At 38.0% G+C, this 11,735-nt stretch overlaps 1 protein-coding gene across 2 annotated transcripts; it reads left to right on the top strand.

The window, feature by feature from the left end:
• The first annotated feature begins 2,786 nt into the window (after positions 1–2,786).
• On the top strand, positions 2,787–9,985 carry LOC112542717 (complement factor H-related protein 2-like). Of its 2 annotated transcripts, XM_025176212.2 has the most exons (5): positions 2,787–3,099; positions 5,196–5,252; positions 6,558–6,740; positions 8,937–9,137; positions 9,411–9,985. In XM_025176212.2, exons 1-4 carry the CDS (start codon positions 3,039–3,041, stop codon positions 9,131–9,133), a joined length of 498 nt encoding a protein of 165 aa, XP_025031980.1. In that variant the 5' UTR covers positions 2,787–3,038; the 3' UTR covers positions 9,134–9,137; positions 9,411–9,985. The 2 variants fall into 2 exon arrangements, with proteins under 2 accessions (XP_025031980.1, XP_025031979.1); XM_025176211.2 differs by having other exon boundaries at positions 2,788–3,099; positions 8,937–9,985.
• The last annotated feature ends 1,750 nt before the right edge of the window (positions 9,986–11,735 follow it).

Here is an 11,735-nt window from a genome sequence, read left to right as displayed (position 1 = left end):
TGGCTTCATCCACTGCACAATTCCAGCGGGAACCCCGGTTGGGTTCTGGGTCCCATCCTCAGAGCCCAGTTTCTCTTAAAGAAAGAGAATCCTAAGAACTTTTCTATGAAAAAAGCCAAGAGTAAAACCTTGGCTGTCTGACTTGAGAGGTTCATTGCAAAAATAGGACAACTCACGTAGAGTGATTGCTTTGATGCTAAGTCTCCACTCCCAGGGGTAAAGGAGACCCATATCTGAATGCTTTTCCATTTCATCCTCAGCAACCGCTTGAACAACAGATAGTGTTTCTTGGATGGGAATATCTTGAGGGATCAGAGGTCAGGATGAATGAAGCTTGACCTGGCACTGGTATATATCTGTCTTCCCTTTATACTTCAGTAGAAATAACGAGCAATCTATCGCACTTGTCCAGAACATCTCTTTACACTAAGGCCATCCTTCACAGTCTGATTTAGCTGCCCAACTATGCTCAACTCATCTGCTGTGTGAGTCATGTTCATTACCCCACTATGAAGCAGTACCCACCAGGGCCTGGGTTCTGCATCTTAAGAAGTGCTATGGTTTACTGTGGGAGACATCCCTTCATTCTCACCCCACTGATGCCAGTTCATGCTGAGGGAGAGGTAAAAAGACACCGTCCACTTCAACTGGGCCAAGGTAAAATGAACATAAGGATTTCAGCCTATTGTTCACAGCATTCACAACACTTTCTTGCTGCATCAATTAATAGGGTAGGCACTGGCTGCCTGGTAAAGTTGCTGTATGAGGAGATCAAGCAGTTGGTGTAATCAGAAGTGCCAGAATCCATCATCCTCCAACATGCTGAATGGCTGGTCATCCAAAGCTATCATCGGATGTTTTTGAACCACACTGTGCTTGCTGCCAAATGACTGCTTCAAAATTTGTGGAAGATTTTTGCTGTTTGAGAGCCAGTGCCTTTCCTGCTAGTGAGCAATCTGGGTAGTGTAGCAATGCCAGAGGTGGGCAAGACAGGTGCTGAATTGTTGCCAAGATGGAAAAGCCCCTTGCTGACCTATACATTGCAGTGGTTGCAAACAGCACAGCGCGGGTCTTTAAGCACAACTTGGAGTGCTACCATACCAGCATGCTTGTTTGGTAGTAATGGGTGGTCTGCTGAGTCCCCAGTGCCACCACATGCCATTGTCTCAGATTCAGAAAGAATCCTCTTCTTCACCCTGACCTTTGCCCTCAGCCCCTGGGTTTCTAATGGAGAAAGCAGACTGATTACAGGTAGACCTCACTTATCGACTGCCTCATGCAACAATCATTCAGAGTTATGATGGTGCTAAAAATATAACTTTGTGACCAATCCTTGCATTTATGACTGTTGCAGTGTCCTGAAGCCATGTGATCACCAATCGTGGGCTTCGCAACTGGCTTGTGACAAGCAGAATTAATACAGAAAGTGGAAGTAAAATCATAAGTCGCAGTCATGTGATTTTTTGCTTAGTGACCATGTCACTTTGCTTAATGACTGAAGGGGAAGTAAGTCTGTAAGCTCAGTCGTGTTCACGTGATTTTCTGCTTAGCGACTGCATCGCTCAGTGACTGAATTGCCAGTCCCAATTGCGGTTGCTAAGTGAGGACTATTTGTATCTGAAACATCAACACCACCACTTCCTTTGCCTATGTGGAGGGAAGAACTCCTTCCACAGCAGTGGGCCCTTCCTGAGCCTTACCCATCACATCATCAGCTTCTGTCTCAGGAAGGAGGAACAGTACTGAAGGGCATTGTTTTGATACACAATTTTACACTCTCTCATAATGTGTGGGCATGCATGTGACAGTGCACTCTATCTTATTTACAAAGGATTAGCTTGCTTTATAAAGAGCAGTGTTTCTTTCCCCCACCTTATCTCTTTGTTGAATGCCTGATTGCCTTCTAAGAGAGCACAGCATTCCCCCACCCCATTTCCTTAGAAGCAATTAGCCAGATGCCTGAAGCCATAAATTAGATCGGTACCAGGCAAAGAAGTTGCAACGAGAGAGGCCCTACATTCCAAAGAAGTTAGGTATTTCCTTGATAACCAGAAGAAAAAAGTTAAACTTAGATTCACCTCTTTAGGCCCACCTTTACTTTTCCCTGGGTCATCCCAAAATTCCCTTGTATGGATATGAGGGGATGTACTATCTGAATACATCTGAATATGCCTATAAAATCTTTGTTGCTTGCTTTGCAAGGTGTGGTTCTGGGCAACACTCCTTGAGCCATCCAGAAGGTTTCCTTGGCCAATAAAACCTCTGTTAATTAAAAGCCTCATCTCAAGTCTTCTTATTTGGCTTTATTGAAACTTGGGAAATAAAAGGTGCCATACAGTACTAAAGCCATTTCTAAAACCAACATGATTTTATTACTCTGCCCACTCCCTTTGTCTAGGAAACCTTGGCCAGGCCTTCCCACTGTCTAATTTTCTAATTGGCCTTACTCTCTCAGCTATGGCTTGTTCAGATTGTTTTTTTTAACTAAGGAAAGCCCTAAACTGAAGGGGGGGGGGGAGCCTTAAAGGCAAACAGTTCCTTTTTGAAAACAGAAAAAAGAGTCCTATTCAATGTGTGTGTGTACTGTATCTAGTAAGAAGCAGTGATTACACACACAAGTATAACTGGAAGAATTAATTCCCCAAAATAGAGGATAAGCAGCCTTTCCCAGTATTCTTTTGCTCACATTTCCCCTCCCACTGCTTCTTGGTAAAGGTCATTCAGCATGTTTGTATATTAATGAGCAGGCCTCAGAAACTTTCCGCAATAAATTAGGTTAGGAGTTTCAACTCTGTTTTCCACAATCCTTTATTTTGGCAAATTCTGAATAACATTTGTCTGGGGTAAGTATATAGGTTAATACTTTATAATGCAGGTTTCCATCAGAGAGAGACGTATTGTGGACTTTGCTTTATGAATAAGTAAATAATCAGTTTTGTGGAACTACAAGTGAAAAACCTTCCCAAGGACAGTCTCTGGTGTCAGTGGTTAAAAGTCCCAACTGTACAGTGCAGATACAGACAATCTGAAATACAGACATGAGTTGTTTTGGCTGTATGATTTTTGGCCTACTATGGATATGCTGTGCTCTCCAGAAGGGTAAGTTATTCAAGTAGAAGTAAACATTACTTTTTTTTTTAACAGGGGAAATGAATTGCTCTTCATATTTTTTAAGGCAATGCAGAGATAAATATCAAGTATTTCAAGTTGTTTTGTAAAGCAAGAACATGTCATGAGAAAATGTTGTGATTTGCAACATTTTGCATCTAAAACAGATATTAGAATCTTATGTTTCAGCTCATGTCCATTGGCTAAGTAATTGTGGTTAGATGCTTAATGATGTCTATTCAGCTTAGATTCTGTAATGTAATACACGAAGATACTTGATGGCTCTTTCTGAATTTTGCAATCGGTGCAGAACTCAAAGCAACTTCACTGTTAAGGATGGCTGTTCATCTGTTGTATTGAAAACAGTTGTGGCATCTTAAGGCATCTTTATTTTATTATAAACTTTGAAGTACTATATTCTACTTCAACAGATGCATTGTCTAATTGCCTGAGATATGTGTGGGTGTGGGTGTTTTATCATTAAATTAATAGTAAACAATGAGGTTAGATGGAAATGAAATGCAGATCATAGAGTGCTATGATACTTATGGCACATATCATTATAATGAATGTTTATAATTATAAGTAGCTGAAAGACTATTTATGTTGAAGATTCTCATCTGTCTTGCAGTTATTAGTTGGAATTGAGAAAGCTGTTTTAGTTAGTAGGTTTTGAAAGACCAACAAATTATTTGTTATATACTTTGTTGCAGTTGTACATAGTTTTTGATAGGGAGAAGTAGTCGCAAGGTTTTCGTGTGCCAAAATTATTTGGCTGGGTTTCAGTGCTATGTACTTTGACAAATGTAAACACACATATTATGCTTTTTCCAATTACAACCCCATGCATCTGAAGAAGTAGGTAACGTTTGTGAAAGTTTATGGCAGAATAACTCTTGCTAGTCATTAAGAAGCTTCAAATTATTTGTCACCAGTCCTTTTGCATTGTTTCCCAGTTGAGCACATGAAAATGGAGTTGTTATTCTTATATCTCAGTGCATAGTTGAAGAATATTAGTAGCGTTCATGATTGGGGCTGCACTTAACATTTTCTATGAGGGCAAGGGCCACCGTTGGTGAGACAATAATGCAAAATGGGAACTGCTGTGTCACACGTGTGGTCAAGGGCCAGGATCTCTGTGTGTGTACAGGTGTGTGGAGTGGGGTTCTTCTTTTCACTTTATTTTGAATAATTATTTAAGCATATATGAGGGGAGACCAGACCACTGATTTTAAACAATGTCGTTTGGGGGGGCGGGTGCAGCCTTGGAGCTAGCTAACAGATTGGCATCTCTTGTGGGGTTCTTTGTTTGATCCCTACTACTGCTTGTTGGGTACAAATATGAAGTTATTGAGCAAGTGCTGGGGAAAAGCCAGAGCAATAAGAAACTCATTGAGATCAGGCAGCTTTCATGGTCATGGTCAAATATACTGTATATCCTAAGAACAGCAGTCAGGAAAGAGTGTTAGTAACTCAGCATTTACTAGCTGTGACTCATGGCAAAGGAAAAAGCCACACTATTATTCCTGATCTGCAATCTTCTCCTTTCCAAAACAGCTGAAAAAACCTACATAGAAAGGAAAAAGGGGAACGAACAGTTTCGCAGAAAGTGTGCTCAACTAATATTGAAATGGATCCAGACTTTGAAATTAATGAAATTTAAGTTTTAGATAACAGTTTCATTCATTGATTTCAGTGTGACTGCAAGTAGTCTAACTGAAAAAAAGATTCTCTCTGAGAATCAATTACTATGAGCTGATGTTTCTCGGTGGTACTTAGAAGGACAAATAAATGGTTCTGTAATAGAATCTAATTATGTTTTCCTCCTCAGAAACAACCACTTATTTGTCTTCAAAAAGTGCACCATATTCCCTTTCTCGAAAAATGAGAATGGGAAGTAGCCATTACATTTGCATTTTGCAGAAGATGAATTACAGACAGGCAAGGAACGATTTACTCTCAAAGAAATGGCAGGGCTTATCAATACAGAAAAAGATTCTAAACATTAATAGAAATTAAGCTCCCTCTAAAGTTGGTATCATTGAACTTTAGTACCTCCTTTTTTGCATTCCACATTGCTCTTTCAGTATCCCAGCAGAGGCAAGTTGCATATGAGGACTTGGTCAATCTACTTACTGAACCAGGTAAGATACAAACTCTACTAGCCTGTAATACAAAAAATTGAATTCCAGTCAGGGCATTATACAAGATACATCTCTGTGCGCTTTTTAAAAATTTGAGCAAGTAAAGAAATATGTATCCGTAATATATTCTCCACAATCTCGAGCTCAGGTTGTCATTTATACATCCATATACCATGTATCATGGGCAAATCTATATATACACATATATACAAACACAAGGTGGCAAACATGCCTAATACTCCTGCATCCTATGTGGAGGGTTGACCTGAGAAAAAGTAACTGGCCCAAAGTCACCCAGCTGGCTTCCATTTCACTAAAAGTATCCTGTTTTCTAGGCTACCATCTTAACCACTACACCAAACTGGCTTTCCACTGAATGTCCACTGAAATCCATAGGACTTTCCAATCCCAATTATTGAAAAAATTCCAGTAAATCTGAATCCAGCCCGCCCAATTTGTTGTATTTTTAGTATGGGAGGAACATACCTCTAAAGTGTATATTACAATGGTATTGTTTCATGCTAATAAAATGGCAATGGGCTATCAGTAATGTGAATTTCTGGATCATAAATCTTCATAAGTGTGATATTTTGTCTTTATCTAGGAACTATTGATGACATTAAATTTGTGTATTGTCATTTAAGAAAGGTAGTCTTTTTGTGTCTTATGAAAATATCCTAACTCTACAATGTTTTGATTTTCACAAATGTAATTAATTCTGTTAGTTCAGTATTATCATTAATTAGTTAAGAATTCATTTTAAAAAATTACCTCACTGTAAAAAAAAAAAAATCTTGACTTTAAAAATATGCACAGGCAATAGACAACATACACTTATATTATACCTGGCAATGTTAATTCAGAAAAAATGTAGATTTCCATAAAAACAAACAAACAAAAATTAGATTTACATGTCTTCTACAGCACATCTACTTGCATTGACAAGCAGATATATTTCTAGTCCTGTTACATGAGATTCTGTTAACCTGAGATGGCTGGAATAGAAAGTAGAATCATAACTAATTCTATAACTGAGCTATGGCTCCTCTCCAGAAAAATATGACCTAATACCATGCAGAATTCACAACAGAAATGGGGGAGAAAATGGGGGATAGTAGGTAGAAATTATAACTGATTATTTAACCTTCCAAGGTGAAATGCTGGGTAAAGTGGGAGATATATATTGTATATTTCATTCTGTTTCTTTCATGGTCTTATACAGTACCATGGTATATGGGATCTGACATTATTTGTTAGTCAGTCTAATATAGCCATTTATTTAATATTTTAATATTTTAATTATAGAGATTCCAGCAAGTTGTGGTCCTCCACCTGTTATTGGTAATGCATTGCTTCTAGCCAACCAAAGACAGGAATTCTTATCAGGTGAAACTGTGATATATCAGTGCTACAGGCTGTATGAAATGGAGGGCACTCCAGTTGCAAGGTGTAAGAATGGTCATTGGAGAGGTGTGCCAAGATGTGTTCGTAAGTATAACATTTAAAACTCTAATAATTCTTGTTGTGATGGCAAAATATCTTTCTTATAAGAAAAATACTTATGGCAAAAATGGCCCTTTTCTGTGATATCCTTGCGAGGCCAGGCCACATGATATCAGAGGTTGAGGGCAGCAATATCATGAAATGCAAAACTTTACAATATTTTCCTGGAAAAAAAAATGCACTACTTCATGAAATAAAAAAAACATATGCAATCAAGAAGATTGTGGAATAGAAGTTAAATTTATTCTTTGCTTCTTGGGAGTGTAGCCATTTTAAATGAAGACTGGCAAAACTCCTTAGCCTTCCCCTGGGTTATATTGTTTTAGTTACATTAGAATGTGATACATATATTAAATTTGATAGACATGGATCCCATCGTTATAGTATACAGTATGTAGCATACAGTCAAAGAAAAGACTTTTGTTAAAATGCTATCTCAGCCATACTGTTTAGTATTGTGAGACAACTTCCTCAAGCAATCACAGATAGTCCTCATTTAGTGATTTCCTCATTTGGCAACTGTTCACAGTTACGGCAGTGATGAAAAAGTAACTTTGTGACCAATCCTCGCATTTACAATCTTCACAGGTCTGTAAAGCAAAGGAAAGCTGAAGTAAGATCATAAGCACAATCATGGTCTCACTTAGTGACCACTTTGATTAATGACCAAGTTGCCAGTCCCATTATGATTGCTAAATGGGACTACCTGTAGTTTGGCAGCATCATGGAAAGGCAGCGAATAGTTGTTTAATTTTTTTTTTATATTAAATTTTTACTGTTAGGAAATAGTAGGATTTAGGTGCCAAAACAGTTGGTACAATGACCCATGATTTGGCGAAGGAGAAAGAAGGTCTTTTGCTGCTTTGCCTCAAGTTGAAAGATCTATGGGATCTCACTCAGTTTAACCAATGACATCATAACTTAGGGTGCATAATGGTTTTATTCATTATCCTTGTAGAAGTTTTAAATATGATTCTTTCATTGTCATCACCGAAAATAAGGAAAAGGTAGAAGCTTTGATGTTTAACTTAAGGACTAGCCAATCAGCATTGTGCAAATCTTGTTCAGCTTTAAACCTACAGTATTCTTCAACACATCCTCATGTAATTACTTGGTACCAGGACAATGTCACTACTCCACCCCTAGGCTAGATAGGCCTTTCACATTCTTACCTCCAAGATCTAGTCAATAGGCCTAGAAAACTGAGAACAGGAAATACATAAAGACTTATGCCTGTAGCAGGCTTCCTTCCTGTAGATGGAGAACCTAATCTGCAGATAGAATCAACATTTCTTACAGGAAACCATGAAAAGACTCACAGACATGTATACTAAATATAAAGACAACTAAGAAAACAATTCCCTCCCGTGCTTTAGAGAAAGGCAATATACATATTACAATATAGATAAATATGCTTCTATAGTAGCAGCACCACTGAAATGAAATGATGTGTATCTGCTTTTATTCCCAGATGCCAAACTGATAACATTTCAGTAAGTTACCAAAGTGTATTATCACAATGCTACAGTTTGGCCCTGGACCCCAAATGCTCCTGGAGGAACCTGATTTTCTAGGTCTGTTTCAGTCCAATTTCAGGCCAGGCTTTGGTTAGATAGGATTGGATGATCTGCTAAGGAAACAGATGTTGGGCAATTTTCATTGCTCAGGCTCTTGGATATCTTTGAGGGCTTTGATACTATCAATCATGGAATTCTTCTGCCCTGTCTTTGAGAATTGACATTGGAGGACTTCTGCTCAATCCATGGTCTTTGGATTATGGGATGCCACAAGGTTAAATTCTATCCCCAATTAACTTTTTTGGGGTGGGTGAGAGTGATTGTAAGGGTAGTATATCTGGGTGCCATCTTAATGTTGATAGTACCCAGGACTATTTCTCTTTTCTATCACTGCCAATGGTGCCAAGTTCCTGAATTGGCTCTCATCTGGACTGCATTGTAGTCTGGGTAAATTGTAACAGATTGAAACTGAATCCAGATAAATCTGAGGGTTTGGTGCTTGGGGGAACTCTCAGTCAATTTGAGGGAGCCTTCCCTGCCCCTGAAGGGATATTCTTCCATTATGGGATCAAGACCAGGGAATAATCCTAGATTCTACTATTCTGCCTTCAAGTACACCTGGGTTATTTCAATTTAAAGATAAATATATTTATGTATTCTTCAGAAACCTGTAGAGCTGATAAAGCTGATATGGACCACAACAATATTCAACTGAGATGGATAACTAAGTCAACCTCCATGACAGCGTCAGATTATTGGATGGAGTTTGAGTGTAAAATGGGATTTCATAAGCACCCATTTTCATCACCATTTATGAAACAATGTGTAAAGGGACCATGGGTGTACCCTAGATGTGTTTAATAGTGTGAGTATTTCCTAGTTCAGCTATAGAAAATTCACACGTACTCAAAAGGTTAATAACCTTATCCTTGTATGATGGTGTGTAACTGCCTGAATGTTTTAAAAATCAGAAAGAAAAAATGATGTGGCAAATTGTGATGATCCTTACCCTACCTGCTGCCATCTCCTGCTATTGGTGATAATTTGTGGGCTCTCTGGGCTTTGGAGATCTCAGAGTTGAAACTTAAGTGACCTACATTAGGAACTAACAGTCTTCCTTTCTTTATCCTCTTCTCAGAAGCACAATTACTGTTCATGTCTCCTATCTAATCAGAGCTCCCCACACCTTCTTGATAACTAATGATTTATGGACCTGGAATGACTTAAGAAGTTGTGTCCCATCTGGAAGTCCCATCTGAGGGAGGGATCACAATACATCACTCTACCAATCCACTTTTCCACTGTAGACTACTGTAAACTTACTTTAGAATCCTAGAATTGTGCATAGGTCTGCAGTTCCCAAACTGAAATGAAAACTGAATGATGAAAACTCCTTAATCTCACAACACATGGACAGACTGAACCATAGTTTCAACTGGGAAACTGTCAGCATTTTAGACCAAGCTAAATCCAAAAATGCAAGAGAATTCTTGGAAGCTTGGTATTCAGACAAGGCAGCAATTAACAGACATAAACAACATCTACATACTATTCAAAAGAGACAAAGACCAGAAGATTGCCTCACCAGCAATCATCACCCAGATAAGCAAAGGTCACCACCAGGCACACAATCAAGCAGTAAACATATGCTAATCAAGGAACTACCAGAGGAGCAAAACAAAAAACCCCACCCCCACCAGTACTGGCAAAACATGCCACAGTATATAAATAGAGAGCAAACCCCATCCCATTTTAGCACTGAAGATGTTACCTAGCCGGGTAATGAAATGTTTGCAAGAAAAGAACCAAGCTTAGAGAACCCCAAGGACTCCACAGTTCCCAAACCCTGTGCTGCAGCGTTTCAGGGTGCCACAGCAAACTCACAGGGGCACAGCAGGATATTTTAAAGGGAACACAGTGATATTTGACATCTATTGGATGTTGGGCAGTGCACAAACTACTGTATCTAGTATCACTGTGTTTCCCTTGAAAATTTAAAATATCTCACAGCACTCCTGTGTGAGTTCACTGTTTCTGTTAAGCCCATAGTTCCCAAGGGCAATCATAGTGCACAGGGCATCATAGCACACAGTTTGTGAATTGCAGGGCACTGTGAAAAAATTCCTGAAACACTAAGGGCATCATGAACCCAGAAAGATCTAACAGGTTACATACTTTTCCCAAGGTTGGTTTAGTCCTGCCAGCTCATTAATGTCCTCTGTGGTGGCCTCCATTAGTTTAGTGGAGTCATGTGTTACAGTAATGTTACAGAACCATCCTTACAGCATTCTAGCAGGTGGTTTCTATTTAAAAAATCCCCAATGTATATGAGAGATAGCTTATGTAATTATTTCTTCAGCCATTAATTTCTTCAGCCATTAATTAAAAATAAGGCCTTCACTGTAAAACAAACGACATAAAAATAATTGCTTTAAAAGTTTCAGGAGTTTACTTTGATGGCCACTGACAAAGCAGGTCATATTGTACCGAAAAGAATTCTAAAGCTGCCAGATGATAATTAAAGAAGCTATGATTCATCAATAAAATGTGAGGATTACTGTGTTTGCCATACTTAGTTTAATCTAAGTCCTATACAATACATAGAACATCACATGAGTGTTTATCCTGGTTAAAAACATCAAATCTCTGAAACTTTTTCTGAAAATAGGCAGGGAGAGAATGATATGAGATTACTATTTGGGGTTTTATTTGGAAAAGAGACTGAAGACTCAGCCTTCCAAAAAGAAGAGAAAGGAATTCAAGGTGGATCTATCAGATCAGGGTTAAATTGTCTATATTTTGATCTTGGATTGTTAATACTGAATTTTCTTTTTCTGACCAGTGCTGTAAGAGGATGATTTATACCTGTAAAAGTGATTTATTTGGTTTAGTTTAAAATACATAAAAATACATGTTATTATTATTATTGATCTTTTGTATGCTTAAGGGGAGAGATCTTTTAGGTTTTACTTCTTAGAAAAAAAATTAGAAGTTAAAATGCAAAATAGACCTATTTGTTTAAGCTTAAAATATATAGTTTATTATCACTGGCACTCTTAATGCTTTTGCTGATTTAAAAACAGATCCTATAGAAGATTTACTGTATTTTAAATAGAGGTGTTAAATAAAAGTGTAAATATGCCATAACAAGATGACATCAGATGGATCTAAAATAATTATTAACTGTATGAAAAGGATGCTTAACCTGAAAATAAACTTATTTTTAAATGAAATTTCCGAAGTAATGTCTCATTATACTTCACAAAGGCTTTTTTATACATTCTGCTGAAAGACTATTTACCAAAATCAATCTATCCATCATCATCATCTTCTTCTTCTTCTTCTTCTTCTTCTTCCTCCTCCTCCTCCTCCTCCATCTTCATCATCATCATCATCATCATCATCATCATCATCATCATCAATCTCCATCCTGCTTAAATAGTTGATCCCAAACCAGATTCTG

Source organism: Python bivittatus, unplaced genomic scaffold (assembly GCF_059951505.1).
Source record: "Python bivittatus isolate LINGU-HERP-01145 unplaced genomic scaffold, Pbiv_v1 ctg000700_np1212, whole genome shotgun sequence".
Taxonomy (NCBI): Eukaryota; Metazoa; Chordata; class Lepidosauria; order Squamata; family Pythonidae; genus Python; species Python bivittatus.
This window is presented reverse-complemented; position numbering and strand designations above follow the sequence as displayed.